Source organism: Heloderma suspectum, chromosome 1 (genome assembly GCF_057233095.1).
Source record: "Heloderma suspectum isolate Gila_16-S chromosome 1, 16-S_ref, whole genome shotgun sequence".
In the NCBI taxonomy this organism is placed as follows: domain Eukaryota; kingdom Metazoa; phylum Chordata; class Lepidosauria; order Squamata; family Helodermatidae; genus Heloderma; species Heloderma suspectum.
The window spans coordinates 125,915,372-125,934,294 of NC_139458.1; the positions used below are offsets into that span (position 1 = coordinate 125,915,372).

Here is an 18,923-nt window from a genome sequence, read left to right on the forward strand (position 1 = left end):
TGGGTTGTTATTGTAATACAAAGTGGAGTCATGGGCGGCCGGGGGGACGACGACAACGATGACGACACATGTTTTTGTGCTCTTCAGTTCTTTAATGAGTGCCAATCATTTCCACAGTTTGTTCACACCTATGTGCACTCAAACACACAACACAGACATGCATGCATTTCTAATCTGCTCTCCCCTAGAGAAAAGGAAAAGCTTAAAACACAGATAAAGCCCCAAATAATGGGCTCTGTGTATGAGTACATTCATGTCTCAGTGAGAATGCAGAAATGACCTGCGGAGAGGTGGAGGTCTGATAGTTTGGATGTGGTTTTGATTATTGTTTTTCTGCAATGCTATCTGAGTCTCCTGGGTGAGCAGCGATATGACAGCTTACTGGCAATCAATCAATCAATCAATCATGACCATCATCATGCAACATAAGTAGTCCAGGGTGCTGGTTTTTAATCACAGACTGACAGATATCTGTGTTTGCTTTTTCCTTTCAGGGAGTGGCAGTCCCATTCAGAGGGTTGAGGGTTTGGTGCCCCCCCTCCCCCAAACAAAATATAAGTAAAATTAAATTTAAAAAGCCATTTGCATGCTGCTACCTGTGGTGGCAGCAGTGGCTTCAGCAGCTACTGCACTGTGGCTCCAGGCCAGGAAGGAACTCCATTTTGCTCATTGTGCATGTACAAAGCCTTTCCTTACAGGAAAGAGGGTGTGCCACCTCCTGCTGACAGGCTGTTTTAAAAGATTTTTCTCACCTCAGGCTCTTCACCAGATCAATCAATCAGCGAAGATCCCTTGGTTTGCAAAGGAAGTGTTTGTTCTAGTGATGTGAGGTCACTTAGGCTCAACAGAGCTGAATGTGCTGGCTCGCTCATTGGCTAGTTTGTTGAGCCAAGCCAGCCAATCAGAGACCTTGTGGGAGGGCTGGCTGGCAAGGGAGGCATCTCTTGTCTTTCCTGCTGGGCAAGGGAGGTGAGGGGAAAAGAGAAGCTGTTCCATGGGCCTCCGAGAGACAAGAGAAGCCAGCTTGGGTAGAAGTATGTAAGTGTGTGTGTGTGTGTGTGTGAGAGAGAGAGAGAGAGAGAGAGAGAGAGAATGGGGAGGGGCATGAATGGGGTTTGCTGATGGGCAGGATTTAGTGCAAAAAAAGATTAATGGAAAACATGATTTGAAGGAACTGCTGAAGGATCAATCATAATTTTTTATGCAAGAACTGGTACCCAAATTTGCTTATTTCCCCTTCCCATCCAACCCCCTTTCCTTTTGAATTTATTAAATTATAAGTTCAAGGAAGAGCATCTATGATGACCAAAAATGGTTATCATGGTCATTGTACAAGGACGAATGCTATCAGAAACATACATGAAGTTGGGACTGGAAATAGCCTGACCCTGTGTGTGTGTGTGTAATGGAACCAGTTCAAGTTAGACCAATTTTGATTTAGTCTGAAACTAAACTAACATTTCCAAAGACATCTCATGATTTGTAGTCTGCTATTGTTGAAATGTGTTTAAGTACTCTGTTTTGTCTTTGCAACCCACGCTCATTTATTTAGAGGCTGTCCAGGTGCCTTGTTGAGTTTAGTTTAGAAATTATCTGGTTTGGAGCCACATAGAATAGCTGTTAATTTTTGGAAAATTTGTCTCAGGTTTGATGCATTTCCTGTAAAGCAACACAGTGCACACTAACATCAATGGGATGCTCTCAGAACTTCATGCTGTGTTCCAAAGGCTGCTTTTCTGTGTGGCTCTGATTTTCATCATTATCATCATTGTGTGGCTGTATGGATCCTCCCCCCAACACACACACACACATGTTTTTGCACTCATGATCTTAAAGTCACTTGATTCTGATGCAGCGGGAGTTGCTGCTGGACAAGGAGAATGTGGGTGTAAATAAATGCTTTCATGTCAGCTGAGATTCTTTCCCCTTCCCCCACTTTAAACTCATGATCTTAAAGTCACTTGATTCAGTTTCTGTCCCTGTGTAATGTGGGTTGTTGCTGGAACGAAACAAAAAATGGCTCCAAAGGAGTGTTTTTGGGTGAATTATTATTAGTATTGATATTATTGTTGTTATTGTTGAATCATGCAAAAGGATAGATTTTGCTGGTATGTTCCAAAGACTGCTTATCTGTGTGGCTCTGAGGATGTCAGCATTAGCAGTAGAATGTTTTTGTGTGGTTGTGTGGACCCCCCCCCTTGCTCTCATGATCTTAAAGTCACTTGATATATTTTTATAATCCAATAATCGGGTTCTCAACATATTACTGCATGTATAATTCACTACCACAAGTGAATTATACATGCAGGTGGTGATGAGAACTTTTAAAAAAGGGATCAGATAAATGGGGATAGTCCTATCAATGCCTACTAGCCATGATAGAGAAATGAAACCTCCTTATTCTCAAAACCAGATACCAGGGAGATAAAATAGGGGAAGGCTCATGCTTTTATGCCCCGCTACTACACTTTCCAGAAAAATCTGGCAAGTCACTATTGGCAACAAATTCTGGGCTCAATGGACCTTCAGTCTGTTCCAGTAGGGCTACTCTTATATTATTACGAAATCAGCCTTTCTAGATAATTGCCAAGGCGCAGTTTCTCATCAACTCAATAGGAAACCAAATCAGCACCCTTATGGAGAGATGAAGGCATTCCAAATGCTTGTAGAACTTTGCATTGACTAGGGGGAAGATGTGCAAGTTATGTATTTGTGTGATACAATGGAACAGAGGACATATTTTACTTCAACATATTGGGTACTTCAAGTGTAGTACTCAAAGTATCTCTCAGGGATCCTTGGGAAAACCTGAAACATCATTTTCTGAGGGGGAGTATTTGAGAACATAGGAAGCGAGAGATGCACCCACTAAATGTGGTTAAAAGTGTGCATAGTACAGCTATTCCTGAACATGAAAGACATGAAGCTACCCAAATTGTTTCACTTTGATCTCAGCTGTTCCCATCATCAGTGGCAGGATCCATAGTACTGGCAGAAATAGGCATTGGGGCAGCAAATGGTAGGCATACTAAGAAAATGTATCCTTTATCCATTAAATAGGTACAGCTGGAACACATGTCTTTCCCTTCTTCCTGGCAGTTCTGGGTGTAGGTGGCCTGGGTTCAAACAATGTTTTTGCAAATTTCTAGTGCCACAGAAATAACTCCAACCAAAGTGAGACTCTTATTCCAGAGCAATAATGATCCTTCATGCCTGGCAAGGCTGTAGCTCTGCCAGCATATGACTAGAAGACCAGAATCACACTTAAGCCAATTGTGCTACTCTGGTATTACAGGCTGCTGGCTTCTTGGAAATAATTAGAATCATCTCAAAAGTAAGAGCAGTGTAAAATGTGCCTGATTTAGAAGCCTAGGAAGCCCAAGTGGACACTCTGAAAATAATCCATATGCCTACACTTAGCAATCCGCCCACAATCCAGTCCCTTGGATAGGGCAATGCCAGCTCAAATGACACATTTATTGCACTTTCATTCTCCACCATGCCTGCCCGTGCATCATCTCCACAGCAGCAGTTCTGTTAATTGAGACCAGCTGCTTCAATTCTGAATTATTCTCTCCAGAAATATTGATAGTATTACGTTATGATTAGAAAGCACTTTACCAAATGCCTCTCAATTCTGCACAGCTCAAATGAAGAACAGCTGCAGAGAAAAGGCCAGTTTCCTCAATATACAAAATAAAAAAGCTTTGGCTGAACAAAAACAAAAAACCGTGTGGGGGAGAGATTGAGGGGGGGGGGAGGCTGAATGAAAGAGAGAAAAACAAGGGGTGGGCACTGATAAAACCAAACAAGTGCAGCAGAGACAACTCACTCTGAGGACTTGCCTCAGCCATTTTGCATGCTGATAGGCTTCCTGGAAGACCACATCCTTGTAACCTAGGTAAATGGCCCTGAGGGCTATAGTTAAGATACAAGGCTAGGGGCCAATTCACACACATTTTTAGACCTACACTTAAAAAAGTAATGTATGAATGTGACAAAACATTCTGTTTTGGATACATATAGAATACAGGAACACTCTTCTGAGGTTAAAACTATATGTGATGTTAAATACATCTTTGCATTTAATGTGCCTTTAAAAATAAGTGCAAACAGCAAGCACTTGGTGGGGTTGATAATTATCAAAAATGCAGCAGGTGGGGAGGGGAAATTTAACCCTTTCCTCTCTTGCTGTGGTCCTAATAATGAAAATCCCTCATTTGAAGCTGATATTCACTGGTGCCAATGGGAGATTTCTTCTCCTTTAGAGGAAGGTTTTCTTCAGGACCAAAGCAAATGAAAAAAAGGGTTAAACTTTCCCTCCCCACCTGCTGTGATCCTGATAATTATCATTCCCCAAGCAGCCACTATTTGCATTTGTAAAATCATACATTTAAATGCTAAGATGCACTGAATGTCATATCTACTGAGCCAGTGTTTGACTCATACCCCTGTTAAATGTACACTGAGGCCTAGTCTACATATGTAGCAGACTGGTAACAGCACTGTAGTGTGAATGGCCTGTACAATGTCACACTGCAGGTGGGAGAGACACACTTTTGAATAGTCCCTTCATTAAAAACAAAAAAGAACACCTCTCTATTGCAAGTAGAAAAGTGGAACAGCAGGGAGTGGGCTGGACTAGAATGAGGGCTGCGAAGTTTAATTGATTCATCAATTAGATGAATCAATTAAAGACCATCTGATCAACAAAAAAGGTACCCTAGGGAATGACTCTTCCAAAATACGACACGAATACATTATTTAAAAATAAAGTATGCTTTTTGCTTTAGAACTATTGGTTTATTCATTCATACATTTAGGCAAATTGAATTGATTAAGTGGTCTGAAACTCATACATTAATTGGCTAAGGCTAAAATCCTATAAACTTTTATCTGGGAGTATAGTCAGTGGGACTTACGTCTGAGTAGATGTGGATAGGATTGCATTATAAGATTTCTTTAATCAAGTTTCAGCCCTAGCTGGAATCTTTTGCCCTAATGGTTAGTTATGTACTCCCAGGGAGATTTTGAGGGAGCATTAATAAATGGCATACACACACGCTGCGCCCCACCTGCAGACTGAAGTGATAAAGTCCATTCTACCACCTCAGGGTTCTATCCCCACATTCTCCTGCGCATTGGGGCCAAAATAGACATGCCATTAATTGATTGCTCTTAATGTTCCTAGTTTTCAAACTTTAAACAACAACTGGTGGGGACCTGATCATGATTGGGACCATGGCACATGATAATTTTTTTTAACCCTATCCTTCCATGCCATGTTCCTCACAAAAATTACCCCCACCCCCAAAGCTGCCATTTGCCCAGGAACAAAGCTTCCATTGGTAGAATTAGTATTATGTCTGTGGAGATGGGTGAAACAGACTGTGCCTGGTCCTTTATGAAACCCTACATCTGCCATGAGACTAGCTACTCTATTTCCCAACAACAGACCTGTCACATCCTAAGCATCCCTGAAAATACAAAATTCTGTTTAAAAGGAAGGGATGAGAAACATCTCCTCAGTTATTACCTTTAATTCTACTTCCCTGGGTTGAAAATTTGTTCAGATGATCACCTTGCATTCACATTTGACCCAGTAAACTGCCAGGGTCAATCCTGATTGGAGGATTCCCTCCACCTATAAATCTCCACCTCTTGATCTCAGAGGATAAATGAAGCCTTTTTTTGTCTATGATTTGGGGGACACAGATTGGATTTTGCCCCAGTGGTGGCTGTGGAGAGTTTTGCTAAAAGTGCTTCTCCTCCTAGATAATTTACCCACATCCCCAAACTATGAACCTGGTCCTTTGGGGAGAGTGCAACACCTTCCAGAACAGATTGAACACAAATAACCAGGCAGACAAACCACCCAGTAGTAGTATGTCCATCTTGTCTGGATTGAGCTTTGATTTATTGGCCCTCAGCCAGTTCATTAGTGCATCCAGGTACTGATTTAGCGCTTTCACTGCCTCACCTGTATTTGATGAAAAGGAAACATAGAATTGAGTACCATCTGCATATTGATGACACCTCACGCCACTTCTATCACACATTTCAGCAAAACATATCAAAAAGTCCTCTGCCCTTTTAGACTAACTGATTTATTGTGCAGTGAACTTTCATAAGTAACACCCCAGTTTATCAAATGCAATGACATTCACTGAGATGCTGGTAGACAGATATGTATAAGATGAGATAAAGTAGAGGATCAACCAAACTAATGAGGCAAGAGTTAGAGCAGAACTATACGTTGCAAGAAATTTCAGCTGCCACTAAAAACATCTAGTAGAGCGCATTTCATGTCTAGGCATCATTATGAATATAAGAACCTAAGAAGAGCTCTGTAGGATCAGACCATTAATCTAGTCCAGCATCCTGTTTCCCACACTGGCTGACCAGGAAACTCATAACCAGGGCATGAAAGCAATGCACTCCTGTCACCATTCCCCCACAGCAACTGGTATTCAGTAGTATATTACCTCTGAAACTGTAGATTGAATATAGCCATCATTAGTAGCCATTAATGACCTTGCAAAGCTGTCTAAGCCATTGGTCAGCAATGTATCTTGTGGCAGCCAATTCCATAAAATTAAATATACACTGTGTAAAGAAAATGTACTTTTTTTGGCCTGTCCTGAATTGCCTGCCAATCAGTTTCACTGCATGACCCTGAGTTCTACTATTATGACAGAGAATCACACACACACCAAAAACTTTTCTCTATCCATTTTCTCCACACATAATTTTATAAACCTCTATAATCTCCGCCCTTTCTTTCCTTTTTTCTAAACTAAAAAAAGCTCAGATATTGTAGTTTTCCTTCATAGGAAATGTGCTCTGCCTTCAGTCCCCTAATCATTTTGGTTGCCCTTTTTCTGCACCTTTTCCAGCTGTGCAGTAAGCTGAGTTTTTCTCCACCGCTGCATCTGCCACTGGCAGGAGGCTGGGGAGGTGGGAAGGAAACACTCAGCATTATGATGCTAGGACACAAAGTAAATTCTACTAAACATTACAGAGGCTAAGGGGTGGGGAGCTCTACATCCAATTGCTATTTCTGTATTGGCCACATTTTAAAAAGCACCTAGCTTTGACCTTGTATATTTACTATTTATCATATTTGTATCCCCCCCCCCCCTTTCTTCAAGGAGCTCGGGCAGATGTATGACATTTCCCCATTTTATGCTCATGTCTTAAAATTGTTACTTTCAACCTACAGCCTATGTGAAACAAAACCTCCATTGCAACTAATGAGTTTATATTAATATAAGTAAAGGTAAACATTAAAACAAACCCATTATCTATGCAATTTTCATTTTGGCTTACTTGGAAACTAGCACTGTGATGTTCTCATTTTCTGTCCAGGCTGAAAACTATAAGAGTTCACAAAACTACAAGTTTCATTCCAAATAATAAACAACACTTAATATTAAATTATTTATCTCTCAATAAATACAGCTTTCATTCAGGCTGTTTGACAGGATCTATGAAATGTACTATTGGAAGACAGAGAAGGAGACAAAGAAATTCCTCCTTCTCCCCACCCCCTCCGAAACTTCAAATATTTTCAGGTATTTGAGAATGTAATAAAAATGTTATTGATCAAGTAGTGCCTATTTTCAACAACCCCAATGGATTTCACTGAATTCATTAGCAATGTTTCATTCACATCTGAATTAATTATATTTCTAATAAATCAATGCAAGGGGGGAAAAAAGGACTACAAGTTAGTTGCCATTTGGGCAAGGAAATCCATGCAGTCAGGCAGCAGTCCAACTTCTAAGCTACATAGCAGGAAAATAAACTCCTCACTATTCTGCTGCCTGGACTGGACTTCAGTGGCTATAAGAAAAGAGAAAAAATGTGCCAATATCGGCTAGTGTAAAGAAAAGGGTACTTTCAAATGCAGTGCAGAAAACATATTTCTTATGGGCCATCCTATCTTTCTGACACAGATTTGCTAGGAATGAGGAACAAAACAGAGCAAAAACAAACAAACAAAGCATAAACAGACAAGAACAGCACACTCCAGTAAAGGCAAACTAATACCATCATCAAAAATATTTCATTAACATTCATGTAATTAAATGTCTGTCCCAGCCATCCCTATTATATATTATATTATCAGTGTAGTAACAGAAACAGGGACGTGACGCGTCTTTCAGTTTCATTAAGCCTGGACTATGTCTTGCCTAATCTGAAAGCCTCTCACAGACTCAAAATCTAGTTTCAGAGCATCCCCAAAGCAAGGATGAACCTAGAAGACTCTGCCACCTGTAATGAGGGAAATTCCCACTACAAAACATTATCCACATTAATCATCACAGCCTAGGGCCAGAAGCTCACAACGGTCAGAACACTGCCACCAGAACAACCCCATTCTAGTGGTGTAACTTAGATCAGCCCAACCTAGACATTAGCTTTTTACATTCAATTACTGTGCCACAACTGGACATTAATTTTTGTTCTTAATTAAAGCATATGTACACACCCTCCTTTTTAACTCCACTTCCCCCACCCCAACTCCTGAATTATTAGTATTATTATTATGCAAAGCACAATCCTAGCACTGACAGGGATGTTTGTTAAACATAATTAAAGATATTAATTTTGCATGGAACAGAAGCCACTGAGCCAAGAACTTTTCTCTTTTTTTCCCCGATCTCCCATTAGAAAATTACCTTCATTAGCACCGACTCACTGAGCTTCTCTCTGTTGACAATTTTTATAGCGACCTTTTGACATGTTACACAGTGAACCCCCAACTTCACAAGCCCTGCAGAAGAAACAGAGAGAGAGAGAGAGAGAGAGAGAGAGAGAGAGAGAGTTGGTTAGAGGCATATTCAGTTATATGCTTCTGGCTGCTAGCATCTTACTCAACCATTTTGGATATTTATATGTACATTTCTTTCTGTTAGCCTCTCTTTTTCACAGATGTGAATAATGAGCACATTTAAAACAGGTCCTGCAGCAACAGAAGTATCCAGGCACCATCCTTGGCATTTCTCACAGCTTATGCAGCTGTGAGCTAAACAGGGTGATTCTCTTTCCATTTTCCCCTGGCCCACTACAGCAGCTAGAAGACTAGTTTGTTTCAATTATTTGAAGATATAACCCAAAAGCTTGCAGCAGATAACAATGTTACCAGATCATACTAAAAGCCCACATTATTTTATAGGTGATCCTATGCATCTTTATTTGGAAAAATGTCCCACTGATTTCAATCTGACAGTCTATTAAACAGCAAAAGCCTGCCCACTGCCTACGGCAACCCACAGCATCCTGTGGAGATGACATGCTAGACTTCACTCCCATACCTGAAAGCTAGCTCCTCATGTCACCAGTAGTACTGCTGGTAAGCACCACATTTCATGCCTCACAACAGCTGCAGTGGTGTCTCTGCATTTATCTTTAGCTGGACACTAAATGAGTGCCTGGCTGCTTTAAATGAGTGCACACTTTTTTTACATTCCCATTCTCCTTTATCTCAGTTTTGAAGGAGTCCAATTTCTCGATCAACAAAATTGTATAACTAGTACCATCATCCATATCTTGTGGAGCAAAGTGCTGTCTTTACTTCCAGCATTTACCCTTTGAAGTCTTGTGGATGGAACCAAAAGAACAAACTAACACAACAGCATTCTTCAGAGCACAGGATGTGGAGAAGGTATTTAAGGTTACAAAGCACTAATCTATATTACTACTTTTCTTCCTGAAGTACTCAATTGGATTGCTATTCCCTTAAGTCACAGAATCAGAATTTAAACTCAGTTACTCACAAATCAAGATGGATATTCCTTTCTTAGGCACGTAAAAAAACCCAAAACTATAAAATTATACCTCTCCTGTCTCCCCAGTTATATATCTTGAAAAGACATAATAAGTCCTTGGATCAAGATGGTGTCATCTTGGATAGACAGGTGTCCAAGGCAATTAGAGAAGAGTCCTGGACTCACGGAACATCACTGTCCTACTGTGTGTGTACACACTGCAAAAGAAAAAAGTACTCTTATCAACCATCAATTGTCAGACAGACCAAAACTAAAAAGAGGAGGAGGATATTGGAATTGTAGATCGCAAGCTAAATAGGGGCCAAGAATGTGATGTGGCTGCAAAAAAGGCAAATGCTATTTTGGGCTGCATTAATAGAAGCATAACTTCCAAATCCCGGGAAGTACTAGTTCCCCTCTACTCAGCACTGGTTAGGCCTCATCTGGAGTACTGTGTCCAGTTCTGGGCACCACACTTTAAGATGGATGCAGACAAGCTGGAGAGGGTTCAGAGGAGGGCAACAAAGACGATCAGGGGACTAGAAACAAAGCCCTATGAAGAGTGACTGAAAGAACTGGGCATGTTTAGTCTTGAGAAGAGGAGACTGATGGGGGATATGATAGTGCTGTTCAAGTACTTGAAAGGTTGTCACAGAGAGGAAGGCCAGGATCTCATCTCAATCATCCCAGAGTGCAGGACACAGAATAAAGGGCTCAAGTTACAGGAAGCCAGATTCCGGCTGAACATCAGGAGAAACTTCCTGACTGTTAGAGCAATAGGACAATGGAACCACCTAGGGAAGTAGTGGGCTCTCCCACACTGGAGGCATTCAAGATGAGGCTGGACAGCCACCTGTCAGGGATGCTCTGACTTGTATTCCTGCATTGAGCAGGGGGTTGGACTAGATGGTCTTGTAGACCCCTTCCAACCCTACTATTCTATGATTCTATGATTTTATTACTGCTATTGGAGGGCAATTTTAGCCTGGGATGTTTTTGACAGTGATCTCTGTCAGTGGAATGGACAACACTAGTGGACTGAATTACCCCTCCCCTTGCAGTCCCCCACACAACTTCCAAATCTGCTCTGGAAGGTGGGGGGGGGGTCTTCTGGAGCTGCAGGGGGCTGCAGGGGGGAGGAGGGGAAGGAAACCTCCCATTATGAAAATGGAAGTCCATTTGTGTGACATTGCTTTTAGCCCCCTTAGTCCAACGTAGCTGCAGCAGTGCAAACAATGCACCAAGCAAAGCAGAGCCAGCTAGTCCTGATCTGCCCCCCACTGGGAAAATCCCAGCCCTAAATCCCTTGAAAGGCCAGTGAAGGGTTGGCTCAACCTTCCTTTGATGCTACTGCCTGAAAGGCCGTGATGATCTCTGCAGGGCTGTCCATGACTCCACCTCTTCGTCAAAGTCGTCACCACTGCCAGGTACTGATGCTGGCACAGGAGTTGCAATGGCAGCCGCTGCTGTGCCTGTGGTAACATTGGAAATGGAATCCTAGCAGCTGCAGCCTTACACCACAGTCAGACTCCTAAGGCCATGTTTATAGAGCACATTTGATCAGGCTGTGAAGTTATTGCTCCCTTGGACAGGGATAAGCCTAAATGCCCCGTACGGGGGGCCCTGATTCTGTCTCTCCTCTCCACCGCAACAAAATTCTATCATAAAGGAAAAACTTTGACTTAAAAAAATGTACTTATGCATCAAAAAGAACAGAAATACTTCATTGAACATTTAATTAATTCATTTTAAACAGAGCCAACATGTTGCAAAGCACAGTTTCCATGCTTCTTGATAGATGCGTGAACTTGTAAGACCCTTAACTCTCCTTTTTAAAGGGTTTTTTATTTTAACATTTCCCGGCTTATTTTTTTTTAATAAAGAAAATGCACTGTCTGGATCACATCTTCTATGTAATTCCTAAACACTAAATAAGATCATTATGTGCATGCATACTGGGAAAGTTGACTTTCAGGACCCAGGACAGAGCTCAGGGAGCAGACAGCTTGTTCCTGGGAGAGTTCAGTCTCACTGAGCACCTTTATGCTCCGAGCCAGACTGCCCCTCTCGGCTTTCTTTGCCTCATTGCTATGGAGTGCAGAGCCATAGAAGGACAGCCTGGAGGATGACCTCTCCACTGTCTCTCCCTGCTCAACATGCAGTCCTGACAAGAGCAGGAGAATCTCAACCTTGGTCTTTATGAGTCTTGCAAAGCTATTCAACAATTCCAGCTCTTCAAAGCCAATATAAAGAATGGGAAACTTATATCTTAAAAGAAAATTGACAGAGTACATTCTCTTTAATCATGTTTTCTCTGATAAGACTCATTCATGTTATCTCAAAGTCCCCTCCCCTCCTCTTTTGTTTTTATGGGAATCCACATTAGAATAATCCTCTGAACGAGAAGCATGTTATTTGAATGGGTCCCAACCCTGCAAGGTGGTGACACTGTTGGTAGATGGTGCAATTCATGAAAAGCCCACCATGGTAGCTACCCACCAGCTGTTCTATTGCAGGGTCAAGGAGTGAAGACGTAAGAGTTCAAAATAAATATCTAAGAGCAAATGTGCTGTTACATTGCTAAAGTTAACCTAAGCAGCCCCATGGGAGATGGCTTGGGAGCCCCATGTAAGCTGCTCTGAGTGCCCTAGTTTACAAAGGAATAGCATTATTAGAACTCTGGTTGTAACAAAATATGGTAAAACGTAAGTGCAGATTATTATATAACCCAACCAAAACCACCTTCCTGATGCTATTTCTCTTGTGTTTACAAGTTCTTTTTCATTTCATCCCCCACATATTGTTGTTCAGTTGTTAAGTTGTGTCCGACTCTTCGTGACCCCATGGACCATAGCACGCCAGGCCTTCCTGTCCTCCGCTCTCTCCTGGAGTGTGCTCAAGCTCATATTCATTGCATCGGTGATGCTATCTAGCCATCTCATCCTCTGCTGTCCCCTTCTCCTTTTGCCTTCAATCTTTCCCAGCATCAGTGACTTTTCCAGTGACTTTTCTCTTTGCATTTGGTGGCCAAAATATTTGAGCTTCATGGATCACTGCCTTGTGGCGAAGGGGCTTGCGTAACTCAGTGAAGCCATAAGCTATGCCGTGCAGGGCCACCCAAGACGGACAGGTCATGGCAGAGAGTTCTGACAAAATGTGGTCCACTGGAGAGGGAAATGGCAACCCACTCCAGTATTCTTGCCAAGAAAACCCCATGGAACGTATCCCCCACATATTGTTGTTGTTGTTCAGTCGTTCAGTCGTGTCCGACTCTTCGTGACCCCATGGACCATAGCACGCCAGGCCTTCCTGTCCTGCGCTCTCTCCCGGAGCGTGCTCAAGTTCATATTCATTGCATCCGTGATGCCATCTAGCCATCTCATCCTCTGCCGTCCCCTTCTCCTTTTGCCTTCAGTCTTTCCCAGCATCAGGGTCTTTTCCAGGGAGTTTTCTCTTCGCATTAGGTGGCCAAAATATTGGAGCTTCAGCTTCATTATCTGTCCTTCCAATGAGCACTCAGGGTTGATTTCCTTTAGGATGGACTGATTTGACCTCCTTGCAGTCCAGGGGACTCGTAAGAGTCTTCTCCAGCACCACAGTTCGAAAGCATCAATTCTTCGGCGCTCAGCCTTCCTTATAGTCCAGCTCTCACAGCCATACATTACTACTGGGAAAACCATAGCTTTGATTAGACGGACCTTTGTCGGCAAGGTGATGTCTCTGCTTCTTACTATGCTGTCTAGGTTGACCATAGCTTTCCTCGCAAGGAGCAAGCGTCTTTTAATTTCATGGCTACAGTCACCGTCTGCGGTGATCTTGGAACCCAAGAAAGTAAAATCTGTCACTGCTTCCATTTCTTCCCCTTCCATATGCCAGGAAGTGATGGGGCCAGATGCCATGATCTTCGTTTTTTTAATGTTGAGTTTCAAACCAGCTTTTGCACTCTCTTCTTTCACCCTCAACAAGAGGCTCTTTAGATCCTCTTCGCTTTCTGCCATTAGGGTGGTATCGTCTGCATATCGGAGGTTGTTGATAATTCTCCCGGCAATCTTAATTCCGACCTCTGATTCATCCAACCCGGCATTTCTCATGATGTACTCTGCATATAAGTTAAATAAGCAGGGTGACAATATGCAGCCTTGTCGTACTCCTTTCCCAATTTTGAACCAATCGGTTGTTCCATGTCTGGTTCTTACTGTTGCTTCTTGACCCTCGTACAGGTTTCTCAGGAGACAGGTAAGGTGGTCTGGTACTCCCATCACTTTAAGAATTTGCCACAGTTTGTTGTGATCCACACAATCAAAGGCTTTAGCGTAGTCAATGAAGCAGAAATAGACGTTTTTCTGGAATTCTCTTGCTTTCTCCATGATGCAGCGAATGTTGGCGATTTGATCTCTAGTTCCTCTGCCTCTTCGAAACCCAGCTTGTACTTCCGGTAATTCTCGGTTCGCATACTGCTGAAGCCTAGCTTGTAGGATTTTGAGCATCACCTTGCTGGCATGTGAAATGAGCGCAATTGTGCGGTAGTTTGAACACTCTTTGGCGTTGCCCTTCTTTGGAATTGGAATGTAAACTGACCTTTTCCAGTCTTGTGGCCACTGTTGAGTGTTCCAGATTTGTTGGCATATTGAATGCAGCACTTTAACAGCATCATCTTTTAGGATTTTAAATAGCTCGGCTGGAATACTGTCATCTCCGCTAGCTTTGTTGTTACTAATGCTTCCTAAGGCCCACTTGACTTCACTCTCTAGGATGTCCGGCTCAAGTTCAATGACCGCACTATCATGGCTATCAGGGACATTCAGCTCTTTCCTGTATAGTTCTTCTGTGTATTCTTGCCACCTCTTCTTAATCTCATCTGCTTCTGTTAGGTCCCTGCCTTCTTTGTCCTTGATCATGCCCGTCTTTGCACAAAACGTTCCCTTGAGATCTCCAATTTTCTTGAAGAGATCTCTAGTCTTTCCCATTCTGTTGTTTTCCTCGATTTCTTTGCATTGTTCATTTAAGAAGGCCTTCTTGTCTCTCCTTGCTATTCTCTGGAACTCTGCATTCAGTTGGGTATATCTTCCCCTTTCTCCCTTGCTTTTCGCTTCCCTTCTTTCGTGAGCTACTTGTAAAGCCTCATCAGACAGCCACTTGGCTTTCTTGCATTTCTTTTTCTTTGGGATGGATTTCGTTGCTGCCTCCTGAACAATGTTACGGACCTCCGTCCATAGTTCCTCAGGCACTCTGTCTATCAGGTCTAATCCCTGAAATCTATTCCTCACCTCCACTGTATATTCATCAGGGATATGATTTAGGTCATACCTGAACGGTTTAGTGGTTTTCCCGACTTTCTTCAATTTAAGCCGAAATTTTGCAAGAAGCAGCTCATGATCTGAGCCACAGTCAGCTCCAGGTCTTGTTTTTACTGACTGTATGGAGCTTCTCCATCTTTGGCTGCAAAGGACATAATCAATCTGATTTCGATATTGACCATCTGGTGATGTCCATGTGTAGAGTCGCCTCTTGTGCTGTTGGAAAAGAGTGTTTGCTATGATCAGCATGTTCTCTTGGCAAAACTCTATTAGCTTTTGTCCTGCTTCATTTTGTACACCAAGGCCATGCTTGCCTGTTATCCCGGTGATTTCTTGACTTCCTACTTTAGCATTCCAATCCCCTATGATGAAGAGGACATCTTTTTTTGGTGTTAGTTCTAGAAGGCGTTGTAGGTCTTCATAGAACCGATCAACCTCAGCTTCTTCGGCCTCAGTGGTTGGGGCATAGACTTGAATTACTGTGATGTTGAATGGTTTGCCTTGGATTCGTACTGAGATCATTCTATCATTTTTAAGATTGTACCCCAGTACTGCTTTTCCCACCCTTTTGTTGACTATGAGTGCTACTCCATTTCTTCTAAGGGATTCTTGCCCACAATAGTAGATATGATAGTCACCTGAATTAAATTCGCCCATGCCTGTCCATTTGAGTTCGCTGATTCCCAAGATGTCGATGTTCAATCTTGCCATCTCATGTTTGACCACCTCCAGCTTACCTTGATTCATTGATCTGACATTCCAGGTTCCTAAACAATATTGTTCTTTACAGCATCGGATTTTCTTTTCACCACCAGACACATCCACAGCTGAGTGTCCTTTCGGGTTTGGCCCAGCCGCTTCACTCTTTCTGGAGCTACTTGGAAATACCCTCTGCTCTTCCCCAGTAGCATATTGGACACCTTCCGACCTGAGGGGCTCATCTTCCGGCGTCATCTCGTTTAGCCTTGTGATACATTCCATGGGGTTTTCTTGGCAGGAATACTGGAGTGGGTTGCCATTTCCTTCTCCAGTGGACCACATTTTGTCAGAACTCTCTGCCATGACCTGTCCGTCTTGGGTGGCCCTTCACGGCATAGCTTATGGCTTCATTGAGTTACGCAAGCCCCTTCGCCACAACAAGGCAGTGATCCATGAAGGGGATCCCCCACATATACAGGAGCTTTATTGCTGTGGCTGGGAGACAGACTGCCACAGATTCTGCTATGCCGACATTAGACTATTTGACAAGTTTCTTTTGATCTCAAATGCTGAGCTTTGCTAGGAGCACAGCCCTATAATTTCAGGTCAGGGAAGAAAAGGGGCACATAGGGAGGGGAGCTAACATAATCTTTTCATTTTTAATTAAAAGCCATGAACTGAAAACTGGTGAAAGCTCACTGCTCTTTTCTACCAAAAGCAAGCAAGAAACCCCAAGATGATACGAAGAAAAGACTGACATGAGAAAAAGAATAGCAGGAAGATGTTTCTATGTGCTGTATATTCTAATACTTCACTGACAAATTCTACAGGGGGTAAGTCAACGTCACTGTACATAGACAATTAAAGAGATATAGGCCACTATTTGAAGGGAGTATATACTGGAGATTAACACCCTGATCCTCTGCACATTTACTCATGGGGCTTACTACCAACTAAGTGTGCTTAGAGGCATATCTTTTATTCTAGTTACTTCCTAAATAATATATTGTGCAGGAAACACATTTAAGCCTTCCCCCTGTTAGGATGCCAGTGAGCCTAATTTCTTACTCAGGAGGCACATGTACAAAGATGAATTGTTTTCAATCAATAAACAATACCCTTTTTTATTCCTTTCCAATCACTTTCCAATCCCATCAATGAGCATTTGGATGTAATGTTTCTACCCTCTCATATTGATCAGGTCTCCCACCTGCACCCAGGCCAATTGTGGCCCAAATGGAATTTAACAAAAACGAAATGTGAGCTTAGTAATACAGGTGTCCTATAGGGATGTGCAAATAAGCAAAACTCGAACTCGCTGAAGTTCTCCAAATTCCATCTCGAGGCTCATTCCGACAGGTGTCCATATCAGATCGCAAGCTTTTTTTTTCACAAGAAAATGCATGTAATTGTGCGCATCTTTGAAATGTGCGCATTCGTCTCCCATTGAAGAAAGCATATTTGTGCACATTTTTCAAAAGTACCAATTTTTCATGGCATTCTTCAAATGTGTGCATGCTGTCGAATGCATTCTTTTTTTGGTCCGTTAATCACATTGCAAGTTCGGAAATATATGGACTTTGACCACAGATTGCATATGAGTCCATGTTCTGTCTGGAAGGTGCAAACTGGGTAAATCCTGAGCAAAAACTTTTATACATCCCTAATGTCTTTTTGTTACTTGAAACTCCAGAACAGCTTCTTGACAACCATGTTCATAGTCCCTAGAAAGCCACCTTATAATTTGGGGAGCAAGAGGTTAGGGGCTGGTGTACTGTTATCAAACAGCAAATGCAAGACTATCAAGTAGTAGTATGAGTCACAGATGGCTGAAATAAGCCTTGTATCACTACAGGGAACACTTTCTGAAAATAGAGTCACTCCAGATTTGTGCTAACAAGGAGCAAAATTTCAGTACTTAATGACTTAAAGTCTTTCATGCTGTAAAATAAGGATAATAATATTTACTTACCTGCCTCACAGGGATTCTCCAAGGATTAATTGATTAATCCTTATAAAGAACTATGCAGAAAGAATATTAAAATCTGATGTAAAAGCTAAACATGCTTTCTATGAATATTGTCTGTGAATACAATTTGGGGAAGAAATATTCTGGATCAACGGTACGCTTTGCCAGGATGCTTTTGTTTACCCAGTTCCCCGTATATTTATCCCACTTTGGGATACATTTCCTCCGTTTTCTTATCTGAAGTCATCGTAGCCATGAGATGAAGCATCTTGTTTATGGAAACCAGTAATTATTGTTAACTACTTTTGTCCTCCCATTGAGTCAATGTTTGTTTGTTCATAGCAATTGTTATCTCTAATTATTACTCATACGATTAAAGCCTGGTATCAAGTGATACCCAAAATATATGATGTCTATGTCTAATTGCACATAGGGACCAGGCACATTTCCTTAAATCTTAAAGGAAGTGGATAGAACTACCTCATTCTTTAATGAGATAATTTTAACTTTGGGCTCATCAATGTTAACATGGTACTGGAGGGCTGTTCTCAGGAATTTCTGTACTAACTGCTTTTAAGCTGAATCAACTGTAATTACAGTTGCATCCAAGCCAGAGTTAGGTTGTTCCGGTGGAATTCTGCTTGGATGCCAACATTCACACTCTGGCTTAGACAAAAACAATAGATGAATAGAGTTAGATGGATCAAGGGCCCTTCAGTTAATCCCCCCTCTTCCATTTTAAGGCAGGAACACTAAGGGCACAATCCTATGCACATTTATACAGAAAAAAGTCCTACAACTCCCAGCATTCCCCAGCCACATGTGCAAGCACAGTTTTGTGGAATTTTGGTTGGTTCTAATAAAGGTATTGCCAGCTGTGGATTTTGGAATAAATTTTCTGTCTCTTTTCCCTGTGAAAGCACTTGAATGTGGGTGAGTATATGTGTGTGTTTGTGTAACTGGTTCAGTAACACCACATTAAGTTAGAAATAAAAAAAGGGTTCATAGGCTTGTGCCTCTGCTCTATTCAGCTGGTACAAAATCTTTCCAAGAAATACTGAACCAAGAAAGATACTAAGGGGTAGATCAACAGAGTTGCCCACAGCTCTGTATATTTTGATCCTGCTGAGCTCAGAGAACAATCCTACTATCAACTCCATGGCATGAAGTGTGAAACCAGAGCTT

At 42.0% G+C, this 18,923-nt stretch overlaps 1 protein-coding gene across 2 annotated transcripts in view; it reads right to left on the reverse strand.

Annotated features, from left to right (window-relative positions):
- The window catches only part of BRSK2 (BR serine/threonine kinase 2), a 602,546-nt gene that overhangs the window by 234,273 nt on the left and 349,350 nt on the right, over positions 1 to 18,923 (reverse strand). For both annotated transcript variants that reach the window (XM_084828558.1, XM_084828549.1), the window contains exon 2: positions 8,685 to 8,779. In XM_084828558.1, coding sequence (XP_084684684.1) covers positions 8,685 to 8,779 — 95 coding nt within the window. The remainder of the gene's footprint in view (positions 1 to 8,684; positions 8,780 to 18,923) is intronic.